Below are 14,693 nucleotides of genomic sequence, written 5' to 3'. Positions count from 1 at the left end.
TTAACAAGGACAATTAAGGATGGGCAATAAATGCTGGCCTTGCCAGCGATGCCCACATCTCGTGAATGAATTACAAAAAAAAAATTATCATTTTTTAGTTGAATAACACTTAAATATAACCAGTAAGAGTGAGAGTAAAGGTTCAGATTTATTTCAACAACAAATTTATTTTATCACCAGCTCCATTTTATTTCATTTTATGTAGTGTCAGCTGTGGCTCAGTGGGTAGCACATTCACCTCTGAGTTAGAAGGCTGTGGATTCAAGTCCCACTCTGGAGACTAGAGCACATAAATCAAGGCTGACACTCCAGTGCCATACTGAGGGAGTGCTGCACTGTCGGAGTTGCTGTCTTTAGCGTGAGACGCTAAACCGAAGTCTGCTCTCTCAGGTGGACGTAAAAGATCTCATGGCATTATTTCGAAGAAGAGTAGGAGAGTTATCCCTGGTCTCCTGGCCAACATTTATCCCTCAATCAACATAACAAAACAGATTATCTGTCATTATCACATTACTGTGGGAGCTTGCTGTGCGCAAAGTAGCTGCAGCGTTTCCCACATTACAGCAGTGACTACACTTTATAAGTACTTCATTGGCTGTGAAGCACTTTGAGATGTCCGGCAGTCGTGAAAGGCGTTATATAAATGTAACAAATGTAACCAATCGTTCAGAGGCAGTGTTATTGATGAGCAATAGTTTGTTCTTGTATTTTTAGCAGCAATGAGATGGAGCTGAAATTAGCCACATACACAGTAGCAATTTACAATAGTTACTGTAGGTGGCAGAAGTTTGCTAGAAATAATTGTAATGGTGTAAGGAACCATTAGGTGGACAGTAGCTCTTAAATTCACAGTATCTTTGTTCCATTTTGTTTACCATTTCACTTTTATTTATTTTACAAAAGCAACAATGACTACACTTCAAAAAGTAATTCATTAGCGTGAAGTACTTTGGGACATTCTGAGAGCATGAAGGAAACTTTGTTTTGTCTAATTCACTGACAAACAAGTAGATTAACTATATTATTAGTGGATTCCCTGTGCTGTTACTCATAGTAAGTCATGGGATATGTTCTGTCTTTTACCAACTTCAATCTTTCTCTTTTTCCTGATGGTATCTCCTGTTCTTTTTTTTTGTTTCTCTTTTCTGGTTATGTCTGATCTTTTCCTTTCTTGTTTCTCTTTCAAGTTTTTTTTTTACTGTGGTATGTTTTTTTTCAGCTTTCCTCTTTTTGTGGTGTGGTGGGGAATGTGGCATTTATGGTGCAGGCTGGCAGGCGATACTTCTAGCTCGTGGTGCAGGCTGGCAGGCGATACTTCTAGCTCGTGGTGCAAGCTGGCAGGCGATACTTCTAGCTCGTGGTGCAAGCTGGCAGGCGATACTTCTAGCTCTTGGTGCAGGCTGGCAGGCGATACTTCTAGCTCTTGGTGCAAGCTGGCAGGCGATACTTCTAGCTCTTGGTGCAGGCTGGCAGGCGATACTTCTAGCTCTTGGTGCAAGCTGGCAGGCGATACTTCTAGCTCTTGGTGCAAGCTGGCAGGCGATACTTCTAGCTCTTGGTGCAAGCTGGCAGGCGATACTTCTAGCTCGTGGTGCAAGCTGGCAGGCGATACTTCTAGCTCTTGGTGCAGGCTGGCAGGCGATACTTCTAGCTCGTGGTGCAAGCTGGCAGGCGATACTTCTAGCTCTTGGTGCAGGTGGGCAGGCGATACTTCTAGCTCGTGGTGCAGGCTGGCAGGCGATACTTCTAGCTCTTGGTGCAGGTGGGCAGGCGATACTTCTAGCTCGTGGTGCAGGCTGGCAGGCGATACTTCTAGCTCGTGGTGCAAGCTGGCAGGCGATACTTCTAGCTCTTGGTGCAGGTGGGCAGGCGATACTTCTAGCTCTTGGTGCAGGCTGGCAGGCGATACTTCTAGCTCTTGGTGCAGGTGGGCAGGCGATACTTCTAGCTCGTGGTGCAGGCTGGCAGGCGATACTTCTAGCTCGTGGTGCAAGCTGGCAGGCGATACTTCTAGCTCTTGGTGCAGGTGGGCAGGCGATACTTCTAGCTCTTGGTGCAGGCTGGCAGGCGATACTTCTAGCTCTTGGTGCAGGCGATACCTCTAATTTGTGGTGCAGGCTGGCAGGCGATACTTTTAGTTCGTGGTGCAGGCTGGCAGCTTGCAGCCTTTTGAGCTGCAGCTTATGGTTGGTGGAGAGGTGTAGCCCAAAGGCAATTGGTAGGAGCAGGCAAGGATGGAAGGTTGAGGGAAAGGGGCCACTAGATGAAGGAAGGATCTGTGTAATGTTGTAGGTTAGGGGATCACAGGTTGGAGCTTGTCTGTTGGAGGAGAGTTGTACACAGAGCACATACAACATTTTATGGTCATAGCTGTGGGCTACTGATTGGGTAAGGATACGGTTTAGAGCAGAACATGGTAGGAGGAAGAGGGAAAGGTGAAGGATGGGAAGACTCGGAGTCAGGTTGCTTGGGACAAGAAGAGAAAGAAAAACTAATGTTGGTTGAGGGATGAATGTTCAGGACACTGGGAGAACTCCCCTGCTGCTCTTGTAAAAGTACTATGGGATCCTTTACATCTGCATGAGAGGATGAGGCTTTAATTTAACGTTTCATCTGAAAGACAGTTCCTCCAATACTACAGCATTCCCTCCGCTCTGCTCAGAAGTGTCAGCCTAGATTGTTCAAATCTCTGTAGTGGGGCTTAAATCCTTCTGAATCAGGTGAGTATGCGATCACTGAGTCAAAGAGGAGGTGGGAGGGAGAAGGAAGGGGCAAGGAATGGATATGAATGAGTAGTTGAGGTGCTTGGGTGGGGAGCGGTAGGAGAGAGAATAAAAGAGCAAGGGAGGGGAGGAATGACGTTGGGACAAAATACAATTGCAGAGAGAGCGTGAGTGGCGGGAAGGAACAGGTGCTGGGGATAGGTGGTAAGCAGAAATATTAAATTCCTACTGCATATTTGGTGAAGGCCATGTTATTTAAATCTTTGTAATTGACATAAATGAGAGGGGTGGGGGGGAAATTTTTCTCCACTTAAGAGAATTCCCTGTTTGTAAATGAAAAGCTGGTTCATGGCTTTCACCAGAGACTAAAGTTTGATTAGGATTTCCGTGCTTCTGTCTTTAATAACAACGTGGAAAACCAACTCTGACAAGTATGGGGAAGTTTAATGTTCTATTTACACCAGATTTGTAGCATGTCTCGGAGCGGGTGCAGGACATTCTGAAAAGGGAGGGTGAACAGCCAGTTGTCGTGGTTGCATATAGGTACCAATGACATATGTAAAAATCGGGATGAGGTCCTACGAGGCGAATTTAGGGAGCTAGGAGCTAAATTTAAAAAGTAGGACCTCAAAAGTAGTAATCTCAGGATTCATACCAGTGCCACGTGCTGGTCAGAGTAGGAATCGCAGGATAGCTCAGATGAATACGTGGCTTGAGGAATGGTGCAGAAGAGAGGGATTCAAATTCCTGGGACATTGGAACCGGTTCTGGGGGAGGTGGGACCAGTACAAACCGGACTGTTGGGGAGGAGTCTGCACCTGGGCAGGACTGGAACCAATATCCTAGGAGGAGTGTTTGGTAGTGCTGTTGGGGAGGAGTTAAACTAATATGGCAGGGGGATGGGAACCTATGCAGGGAGACAGAGGGAAATAAAAAGGAGGCAGAAGCAAAATATAGAAAGGAAATGAGTAAAAGTGGAGGGCAGAGAAACCCAAGGTAAAAAACAAAAAAGGACCACATTATAGCAAAATTCTAAAGGGACAAAGTGTGTTAAAAAGACAAGCCTGAAGGCTCTGCCTCAATGCAAGGAGTATTCGGAATAAGGTGGATGAATTAACTGCGCAGATAGCAGTTAATGGATATGATGTGATTGGCATCACGGAGACATGAATACAGGGGGACCAAGGCTGGAAACTCAACATCCAAGGGTATTCAGCATTTAGGAAGGATAGACAGAAAGGAAAAGGAGGCGGGGTGGCGTTGCTGGTTAAAGAGGAAATCATTGCAATTGTAAGGCAGGACATTAGCCTGGATGATGTGGAATCGGTATGGGTGGAGCTCTGGAATTCCAAAGGGCAGAAAATGCTAGTAGGTGTTGTGTACAGACCACCAAATAGTAGTAGTGAGGTTGGGGACAGCATCAAACAAGAAATAAGGGATGTGTGCAATAAAGGTACAGCAGTAATCATGGGCGACTTTAATCTACAAATTGATTGGGCTAACCTAACTGGTAGCAATGCGGTGGAGGAGGATTTCCTGGAGTGTATTAGGGATGGTTTTCTAGACCAATATGTCGACGAACCAACCAGGGAGCTGGCCATCCTAGACTGGGTATTGTGTAATGAGAAGGGACTAATTAGCAATCTTGTTGTGCGAGGCCCCTTAGGGAAAAGTGACCATAATATGGTAGAATTCCTTTATTAAGATGGAGAGTGACAAAGTTAATTCGGAAACTAGGGTCCTGAACTTAAGCAAAGGTAACTTCGACGGTATGAGGCGTGAATTGGCTAGAATATACTGGCAAACGATACTAAAAGGGATTACGGTGGATAAGCAATGGCAAGCATTTAAAGATCACATGGATGAACTTCAGCAAATGTACATCCTTGTCTGGAGTAAAAATAAAATTGGGAAGGTGGCTCAACCAAGGCTAACAAAGGAAATTAAGGATAGTGTTAAAGCCAAGGAAGAGACATATAAATTGGCTAGAAAAAGCAACACACCTGAGGACTGGGAGAAATTTAGAATTCAACAGAGGAGGACTAAGGGTTTAATTAAGAGGGGGAAAATAGAATACGAGAGGAAGCTTGCAGGGAATATAAAAACTGACTGCAAAAGCTTCTATAAATATGTGAAGAGAAAAAGATTAGTAAAGTCAAACGTAGGTCCCTTGCAGTCGGATTCAGGTGAAATTATAATGGGGAACAAAGAAATGGCAGATCAATTGAACTAATACTTTGGCTCTGTCTTCACGAAGGAAGATACAAATAACCTTCCGAAGGTACTAGGGGACAATGGGTCTAGTGAGAAGGAGGAACTGAAGGATATCCTTATTAGGTGGGAAATTGTGTTAGGCCAATTGATGGGATTGAAGGCCGATAAATCCCCAGGGCCTGATAGTCTGCATCCCAGAGGGCTCAAGGAAGTGGCCCAAGAAATAGTGGATGCATTGGTGATCATTTTCCAACAGTCTATCGACTCTGAATCAGTTTCCATGGACTGGAGGGTAGCTAATGTAACACCACTTTTTAAAAAAAGGAGGGAGAGAGAAAACGGGTAATTATAGACCGGTTAGCTTGACATCAGTAGTGGGGAAAATGTTGAAATCGATCATGAAGGACGAAATAGCAGCGCATTTGGAAAGCAGTGACAGGATCGGACCAAGTCAGCATTGATTTATGAAAGGGAAATCATGCTTGACGAATCCTCTGAAATTTTTTGAGGATGTAACTAGTAGAGTGGACAAGGGAGAACCGGTGGATGTGCTGTATTTGGACTTTCAGAAGGCTTTTGACAAGGTCCCGCACAAAGATTGTTGTGCAAAATCAAAGCACATGGTATTGGGGGTAATATACTGACGTGGATAGGGAACTGGTTGGCAGACAGGAAGCAGAGAGTCGGGATAAACGGGTCCTTTCCAGAATGGCAGGCTGTGACTAGTGGAGTGCCGTAGGGCTCAGTGCTGAGACCCCAGCTCTTTACAATATACATTAACGATTTGGATGAAGGAATAGTGTAATATCTCCAAGTTTGCAGATGACACTAAACTGGATGGAGGTGTGAGCTGTGAGGAGGACGCTAAGAGGCTGCAGGGTGACTTGGACAGGTTAGGTGAGTGGGCAAATGCATGGCAGATGCAGTATAATGTGGATAAATGTGAGGTTATCCATTTTGGGGGCAAAAACATGAAGGCAGAATATTATCTGAATGGCGGCAGACTAGGAAAAGGGGAGGTGCAACGAGACCTGGGTGTCATGGTTCATCAGACACTGAAAGTTGGCATGCAGGTAAAGCAGGCAGTAAAGAAGGCAAATGGTATGTTGGCCTTCATAGCAAGGGGATGTGAATATAGAAGCAGGGAGGTCTTACTGCAGTTGTACAGGGCCTTAGTGAGGCCTCACCTGGAATATTGTGTTCAGTTTTGGTCTCCTAGTCTGAGGAAAGAAGTTCTTGCTATTGAGGGAGTGCAGCGAAGGTTCACCAGACTGATTCCAGAGATGGCTGAGCTGTCATGAGCTGTCCTATCGAGATGAGGAGGAATTTCTTCACCCAGAGAGTGGTGAACCTGTGGAATTCTCTACCACAGAAAGTTGTTGAGGCCAATTCACTAAATATATTCAAAAAGGAGTTGGATGAAGTCCTTACTACTAGGGGAATCAAGGGGTATGGTGAGAAAGCAGGAATGGGGTACTAAAGTTGCATGTTCAGCCATGAACTCATTGAATGGCGGTGCAGGCTAGAAGGGCCGAATGGCCTACTCCTGCACCTATTTTCTATGTTTCTATATGATGAGAGACTGGATCAATTGGGCCTTTATTCACTGGAGTTTAGAAGGATGAGAGGGGATCTCATAGAAACATATAAGATTCTGACGGGACTGGACAGGTTAGATGCGGGAAGAATGTTCTCGATGTTGGGGAAGTCCAGAACCAGGGGACATAGTCTTAGGATAAGGGGAAAGCCATTTAGGACTGAGATGAGAAGAAACTTCTTCACTCAGAGTTGTTAACCTGTGGAATTCCCTGCTGCAGAGAGTTGTTGATGCCAGTTCACTAGATATATTCAAGAGGGAGTTAGATATGGCTCTTACGGTTAAGGGGATCAAGGGATATGGAGAGAAAGCAGGAAAGGGGTACTGAAGGAATGATCAGCCATGATCTTATTGAATGGTGGTGCAGGCTCGAAGGGCCGAATGGCCTACTCCTGCACCTATTTTTCTATGTTTCTATGTTTCTGTTAGTGCAAATCAAATCTGCTTTGCCTGGGCTGTTACCAATGTAATGTAAGTTCAATCTAAAATCTGTTTGTCTTGACTTTGGGTGCAAACAATGTAGTTATCGTACAATTCAGGGAGGAGGGAGACACACAGTCAAGAAGGATCTTTACAATTGTAAATCATCGTTTGCAGATGAAGCTAAGTGGGTTGCTCCATGTTGCTGATGGTCATGACAGAATCTCACAAAGGTCAACTATTTTGACTTGTGAACTGTACTGGAACACCTCGAAAAGCTGTTTTTACTACAGATCATAGTAAAGTCAGACCTGGTTTATCTGAGTAGATTCAGAATGTCCAATATTGTTATAGATTGCAAATCCTCAGGTTAATTAGACATCCTAAACAAACAAATGTTATTTAATTCTGAGGTAGATATTTTTAAAATCAACATCAAGCTAAGCTACTTAAATAGAGCTGCTGCTTCCTCACTGAATTGTTGAGAAATTGTTTAAAATTAGAATTCATTATGTTTAATGTGCCAATGGGTGGTGTTGAATGCAATGCTCTCTGGTTACTCTGCTCGAAAACACACGCTCTACTTCATTAAAGATAAGTAGGCACAATATTTTGCCCTTTAATGTTTCTGTGAGATAACCAAAAGCTTGGTAACTTGGCTTGAAGTTTGTTTTAAAAGAATTTTCTGTTTTGATTGATTTGAACTCAGTTTAACAGTTCAACAAAAGAGCAGCAAGCAGAGTATTGTTACAGGTCAAAATACTGGCCACTCGCCTTCCTTCCAGTCTGAAAATAGTGCATATTGCAGAAAGAACCTAAGAGTAGAAAACAAAATATCTGAGACTTGGGATAAAAGAGGGCATATATTTGGAAATAGAGATTTTACCTTGCCACTAACTAAAAAATTATGCAGCATATACATTGAAATAGTGAAATATAAAAAAATACTCCAAATTGCTATAAATCTTGCTGCATTGTAGACAAAAGTAAGTGCTGATGGTCCCATCAATGAGAAAGAAAACTGTTGACTAAAAAGCATTTTTTTTCAAATTAAAAGCTCTGACACTGTTGTGATATGGTAATTTGGCTACATGCATTGAAAGCAAGCTGAGTTAAAGACCGTGTTTAAGCAAGCCAAAATAACACAAAAGTCATGTGAAATTATTCTGGATTGTTTTATTCTACTCCATTAACCAAAATTAGCCACTACTTGTTCCCCCATGCAGTTGTATAGTCATTTGATATATGTGGTACCTCCATATTGATTTCTTTTTCTGAGCAGGTGGTTTAAGGGATGAAAACAATGATGACCGTGTGTTGCAGTGTTGTATGCAGTACCAGCAGTTGTACCCTTGTGCCCATGTCCTCCTATGCAGGTAAGACAATGCTGCTGAATCCATTGTCAGTAGTTAGAGAGGTGAATGTTTGTCAATGGTAAAAGAAATAGGGGGCTACGTTGGATAACCCCCGAAAATTGGCGCAGGGATTGTGATGCGCGATTACCACCCACCTGTTGATTGAAATGCAGGCAGCACGCCAACTTCGTCCTGCCTGCTCATTATAATGGTTTCTGAATGCAGCCAGTGCTAACCACAGTATTCATTGGCTGAACGCATCAGCAAAGGGCACAAGATCATAACTTCTTAGCACCACTTAAAGCTAGCCTGCACTGCTTAAAACCAGCCTGTACCTCTTAAAGAGGAGGTGCATTATGGCAGCAGCAGGTGCTGGGAGCCATGGAGGAAGTGAATGCATCCTGGGAAACGGTGAGGAATGGAGTAACATGGGAGAGCGCGGGCTCCAAGGTTTTTGGACACTGCACTGGAGGTCTTTGGTAGAGAAGAGATGAGATATCCTGTATCCACAGAGGGGCAGGAGGCCCTCCAGACATACGGCGGTGGGAGCATATAGCTGTGGAGTTCAGTGCCAGGAGTCAAGCCCCAAGGCGTTGGACGCAGTGCTACAAGAAGTTCAGTGACCTCACATGAGTGGTCAAGATCAGTGAATGTATCTTCAAATGCCATATCCTTACAACTGCATCACTGGCCTCAGCCACTGCTTAGTTCACCACACCCCCATCATTCACCTACCAACATGAGATGAGAAATTTCTTCACTCAGAGAATGGTGAATCTTTGGAATTCTCTACCCCAGAGTGCTGTGGGACTCAGTCTTTGAGTATATTCAAGACAGAGATCGATAGATTTTTTGATATCAAGGGATATGGGGATAGTGCAGGAAAGTGGAGTTGAGGTAGATGATCTTGAGCCATGATCTTATTGAATGGCGGAGCAGGCTCGAGGGGCCGAATGACCTACTCCTGCTCCTATTTCTTATGTTATGCTGTGATGGTCAATGATCAAGGGCAGGTAAAGTGCGAGACTGTTGGTGAATGGGGAATTGGGGTTGCGATTACTGGTATCGCACTCAAATGAGTTCTTCACTGACAGTCCAGGCAGAAAGGGGCTGTTGAGGATGCCTCCTCCCTTCCTCCTCCTCCTCCTCCTCCTCCTCCTCCTCCTCCTCATGCTCCTCCTCCTCCTGCTCCTCAGCTGCTTGCTGTTTAGCTGGTAGCAAAGGTTGTCCCCTCATGATGGCAAAGTTGTGCAGCATTCTGCAGACTACCACAAATCTTGATAATTGCACTGCTAAGTACTGCAGAGCTCCTCCAGAGCAGTCCAGGCATCAGAAGCATTGTTTCAGCAGACACGTATGCTCTATCACCTTCTATTCCAATGCACTCCTGGCTGGCCCCTCACATTCTACCCTACGTAAACTAGAGGTCATCCAAAACTCGGTTGCCCGTGTCCTAACTTGCGCAAGTCCCCATGTTCGCTGACTTACATTGGCTTTCGGTTAAGCAATGCCTCGATTTCAAAATTCTCATCCTTATTTTCAAATCCCATGGCCTCGCCCATAACCATCTCTAATCTCCTCCAGTCCCACAACCCCCCGAGATGTCGGCGCTCCTCTAATTCTGCCCTCTTGAGCATCCCTGATTATAATCCCTCAACCATTGGTGGCCGTGCCTTCTGTTGCCTTGGCCCCAAGCTCTGCATCTCCCAGCCTAAACCTCTCCGTGCCTCTATCTCTCTTTCTTTCTTCAAGACACTCCTTAAAACCTTCCTCTTTACCTGTGCTAATTTCTACTTATGCGGCTCGGTGTCAAATTGTTTTATCTCATTTATGTTGGGACATTTCATTATGTTAAAGGCGCTACATAAATACAGACACTTGCAACAACAATTTGTATGACAATTGACCCTTGAGGGTATCTAAGCCAAGCCCAGTCCTATTCTTACCCCCACAAATATACTTTCCAGGTGGTCAGGAATGGTAATCACAAGCAAGGTTGTAACTAATTTTCTGCTGCCCAGCTCAGCTGAGATCAGTTAACTCAGCACAGACTGGGGAATGCAATCTGTGAATTTTTGGTCTTCATGGCTGAGTTATACATGCCTTCACAAACCAAGGTACCTGAGGAGATCTTTTTAAGCGTTCCTTCATATGACATACTTGTGCATTATTGCAGATCAATCATATAATCACGAAAGGTTTTATTTGGCTCGTTCAGCTATGTATTTTAATGGTAAATCTATGTTCATTATTTAATCATTTATTTGAAACCAACTCAAAATGTTAAATGATAATTTGTGTCTCTGTAAAACAATGCCTTTTATTAACATGTAAGTTTACCTCTTGCAGTGATGATAAAAACCTTTGCAGTAAAGCCCTGGTGAGCAGTGTCAAGGCTGTAAGAAAAGAAGATCTCTTGACTGAATTAAGCAACTTGAAATCCATCAGTAATGACGTAAACACTCAGGATCTTGGTACCTTCAAAGAACCTCAATCAGGTTAGTCAGTATATTATGTTTCACTTAAAATTATTCTGTTAAGTGCATAATCAGGGTCTTCATGCCTTCCTCATAGGTCCCTTAAACTCCACCTTCCATAAATTCCAATTTCTCCAAAATTGCACCACCCGCAGTGTCTCACTAGGTTCGAGTTGCCCATCACTCCATTCCTTGTTGAACTTTATTAGCTTACTAAATCCCAACATTTTGATTTCAATGTCCTTGTTTTCATCTGCAGATGCCTCCATGACTTAACCCCTTCTCTGATCTTTTTCACCCTTATGCCTCATCCTGACTCCTTTGTTCTTCTAACCCTAGCCTCTAGTACACCCTCTTCTATTTCATCATCTGAAATATCAGAGAAGTATTCTCTCAGCCGTATTCTCTGGAACTCTCTAAACTGCCTGCCTCAGTTCCTCTCTCCACTTTTAAATATCTTCTCAAAACCTACTTTTTGATTATGCTTCTGTCCATTTTTATTCCTTTGGGAAGATCTTGGGATATGATGAAAATAAGAACAGCTGGGAATCCAAAATTTAGAAAATGCAGAAAGGAAAGGAAATTAACATTTAGAATTGGATCCTTCATCAGAACTCCGGGAACTCTATCCAATTCTCATGAAAAATCTCAACCGAAGCATTAACTTTTCTCTTTCAGATGCTGATTGAACTGCTGTACATTTAAAACATCTTTTTTTTAAATTTCCCTAGTAATGTTTGTATTCTCATGCTGTTGCCATCACATAATCTGAAAACCTATTACCCTGTATATTAACACAGTTTAAATACAAATTAGATCTTCACAAAGTTGAAAGATTTAGAATATTCGAGCTGTCAGTGTATGAAGTACCTTGTGCTAACCAGAAAAAGCTGCAACAAGGCAATGTAGATGTTGTTTCATTATCACCTCTAGAAGAACAGCCCCAGAGTTCGGATAGACACAAACTGTATAATTGTAACTATGCAACCTTGTTACTTATGTACGTTTATAACTGGGACGATTTACTGTTTAATAGAATTAAGCAGGAAACTATAGACCAGTTAGCCAAACATCTGTCTTTGGGAAAATGCTGGAGTCCATTATTAAGGAAGCAGTAGCGGGACATTTGGAAAATCATAATTCAATCAAGCAGAGTCAGCATGGTTTTATGAAAGGGAAATCACGTTCGACAAATTTGCCGGAGTTCTTTGAGGATGTAACGAGCAGGGTGGATAAGGGGGAACCAGTGGATGTCATATATTTGGATTTCCAGAAGGCATTCAATAAGGCCACATAAAAGGTTACTACACAAGATAATTCCCCCCCCGCCTCCTCTCTCTTCTCCCCCCCCGCCTCCTCTCTCTTCTCCCCCCCCGCCTCCTCTCTCTTCTCCCCCCCCGCCTCCTCTCTCTTCTCCCCCCCGCCTCCTCTCTCTTCTCCCCCCCGCCTCCTCTCTCTTCTCCCCCCCCCGCCTCCTCTCTCTTCTCCCCCCCCGCCTCCTCTCTCTTCTCCCCCCCCGCCTCCTCTCTCTTCTCCCCCCCCGCCTCCTCTCTCTTCTCCCCCCCCGCCTCCTCTCTCTTCTCTCCCCCCCCCGCCTCCTCTCTCTTCTCCCCCCCCCCGCCTCCTCTCTCTTCCCCCCCCCCCGCCTCCTCTCTCTTCTCCCCCCCCGCCTCCTCTCTTCTCCCCCCCCGCCTCCTCTCTTCTCCCCCCCCGCCTCCTCTCTTCTCCCCCCCCCCCGCCTCCTCTCTTCTCCCCCCCCCCCCCCCGCCTCCTCTCTTCTCCCCCCCCCCCCGCCTCCTCTCTTCTCCCCCCCCCCCCCCCCGCCTCCTCTCTTCTCCCCCCCCCCCCCCCCGCCTCCTCTCTTCTCCCCCCCCCCCCCGCCTCCTCTCTTCTCCCCCCCCCCCCGCCTCCTCTCTTCTCCCCCCACCCCCCCGCCTCCTCTCTTCTCCCCCCCCCGCCTCCTCTCTTCTCCCCCCCCGCCTCCTCTCTTCTCCCCCCCCGCCTCCTCTCTTCTCCCCCCCGCCTCCTCTCTTCTCCCCCCCCCCGCCTCCTCTCTTCTCCCCCCCCCCCCCCCCGCCTCCCCTCTCGCTCCTCCCGCCTCCCCTCTCGCTTCCCCCTGCCCCCTGTGATGTGTTTCATGTTTGTAAACTTCCTTTCCTCCCCCCCTCGCCCCATCTGTCTTTCTTACGTCTGATTTCTAAGTGTGGGCAATGTTTTTCTGAGCGTACAAAAATCTACACTAAGTTTTCACTGCCTCAACGTGCAAAACAGGCATGTGGCCGGACACGCCCCCTTTTGGAAAAAAAAATCTGATCTAAAATGAAACTGTTTTGCTCCAGTTCTAGTGAGTTAGATTAAATGCCGAGAATTGCAATTTCTAAGATACTCCATTCTAAACTAGTTGCTCCAAAAAAATAGGAGCAACTCAGGCTGAAACTTGAGCCCTATGATTCTTTGAAGGAGTTAAGAGGGTTGCAAGTTCAGTTCCACTATCCTGCTCAGTGCTGATCAGACCTACCTATCCGGCAGAAATATGGAAATGTGGTCAGATTTTCTTGCCTGAAAGGAATTTGTTCCCTCGTGACGTGCTGAAGTGAGCATTGGTTGGGGTCTGATCGACTGGTTTATTGTAAGTGTAATGAACCTACTCAAAGATTCTTACAAAAAGAGGCTATTTGTCAACTCTTTGAAGGACCCGTCCATTAGTCCTGTTCCGCTGCCTTTCCCAATACCCTTTTGTGTTCAGTAGCCGCTAGCATAACAGGTGACTTTTTTTTTTTAAAGTGCTGGTATTTTCAACATTGACCTGGATTTTGCGGTCAGCGGTGAATCACCGACCGGTGCTCGCCATTCTTTATGCTTGCAGATGCCCACAGACTTTTCGTGGGCTTTTGCACAGCAGCTTAGTCCTCAGAAGTCCGTTACAGCATGGTGCCCTCTGCAGGGGATCTGAGATCTGTTTGAACAAGGCAAGTAGCAGCATGTCTCTTCAACCAATCAGATTGAAAAATCCTCACTGAGGCACGCAGAGTCTAAACCAGGAAGTGTAAGTTAGAATATTTAATTCAATGCCAAATCATGTACAAAAAGTGAAATAAAAAGTGGGAAAGAAAGGTGGGATTAAGAGAGAGAGATAAAAGAGACACAAAGGAAAGGTACAAAAGGTATTTTAATTTTTAACTTTTTTATAATCTCCAACCATAATTAAAATCTGAAAGAATGAGCCTCCACATTTGTATAAATACATTTTCATGGCCAGACAGGTTGCTTGGCAGTAATAAAAAGATTTATCACGCCATTAAAAATTCACTTACACTTGATTAGTCAAACTCTAACTTTTTCTGGCATGTTTAGTGGGTATCTAGCGGTAAGTACCGCAACTTCATGTCCTTCATGTGTTTGAATGTTGAGTCGATCAGCATTTGGAGGAACAGGGCAACTCTTGATTTCTGTGTTTATTTGTGCATGTGCAGACTGTCCGATTTACTCCATAATAATGGTGAGCGCTGATAGCCTCGCCATTATTCTTTCTGCAAAATCTGGGCAGTTGTATCTCTTAGAGCAGAGTCCAAGTATTAAAAGTACAGCTGAAACTAAATTTTTTCCATTTCAAATCGCAACATTCTGCCTCCTAGTCAATGTTCCTTTTAAGCTGCGTGGCTGTGCAGCTGTCTGGACCTCCCTCACAGCTGGCTCACCAGCTTTTAGATGCAAAAACCATGCATGCCCCAGAAAGGGTCTGCGTGGCCCCCCAAAAAATAGCAGGAACATTGCTTCTAGTATGTTGAAAGTGTTAGTGAACCCATTGCTTATTGACAAAGTAGCCAACTGTTATTGCATTCCACAGCATGTGCTTGATTAAAGAAACAGGGAAATAGATTATTGTAATCTCATATGGGAAAACATA

The 14,693-nt window shown here is 44.8% G+C and overlaps 1 protein-coding gene across 4 annotated transcripts in view; it reads left to right on the top strand.

Annotated features, from left to right (window-relative positions):
- swt1 (SWT1 RNA endoribonuclease homolog) overlaps positions 1 to 14,693 on the top strand; it is a 170,491-nt gene that overhangs the window by 48,181 nt on the left and 107,617 nt on the right. For all 4 annotated transcript variants that reach the window (XM_070887169.1, XM_070887168.1, XM_070887166.1 and 1 more), the window contains exons 10-11: positions 8,237 to 8,330; positions 10,659 to 10,807. In XM_070887169.1, the coding sequence (XP_070743270.1) occupies positions 8,237 to 8,330; positions 10,659 to 10,807 (243 nt within the window). The remainder of the gene's footprint in view (positions 1 to 8,236; positions 8,331 to 10,658; positions 10,808 to 14,693) is intronic.

This window comes from Pristiophorus japonicus, chromosome 8, assembly GCF_044704955.1.
Source record: "Pristiophorus japonicus isolate sPriJap1 chromosome 8, sPriJap1.hap1, whole genome shotgun sequence".
NCBI classification, from domain to species: Eukaryota; Metazoa; Chordata; class Chondrichthyes; family Pristiophoridae; genus Pristiophorus; species Pristiophorus japonicus.
Note: the sequence above shows the minus strand (reverse complement) of the source record. Positions and strands in the feature narration are given on the sequence as shown.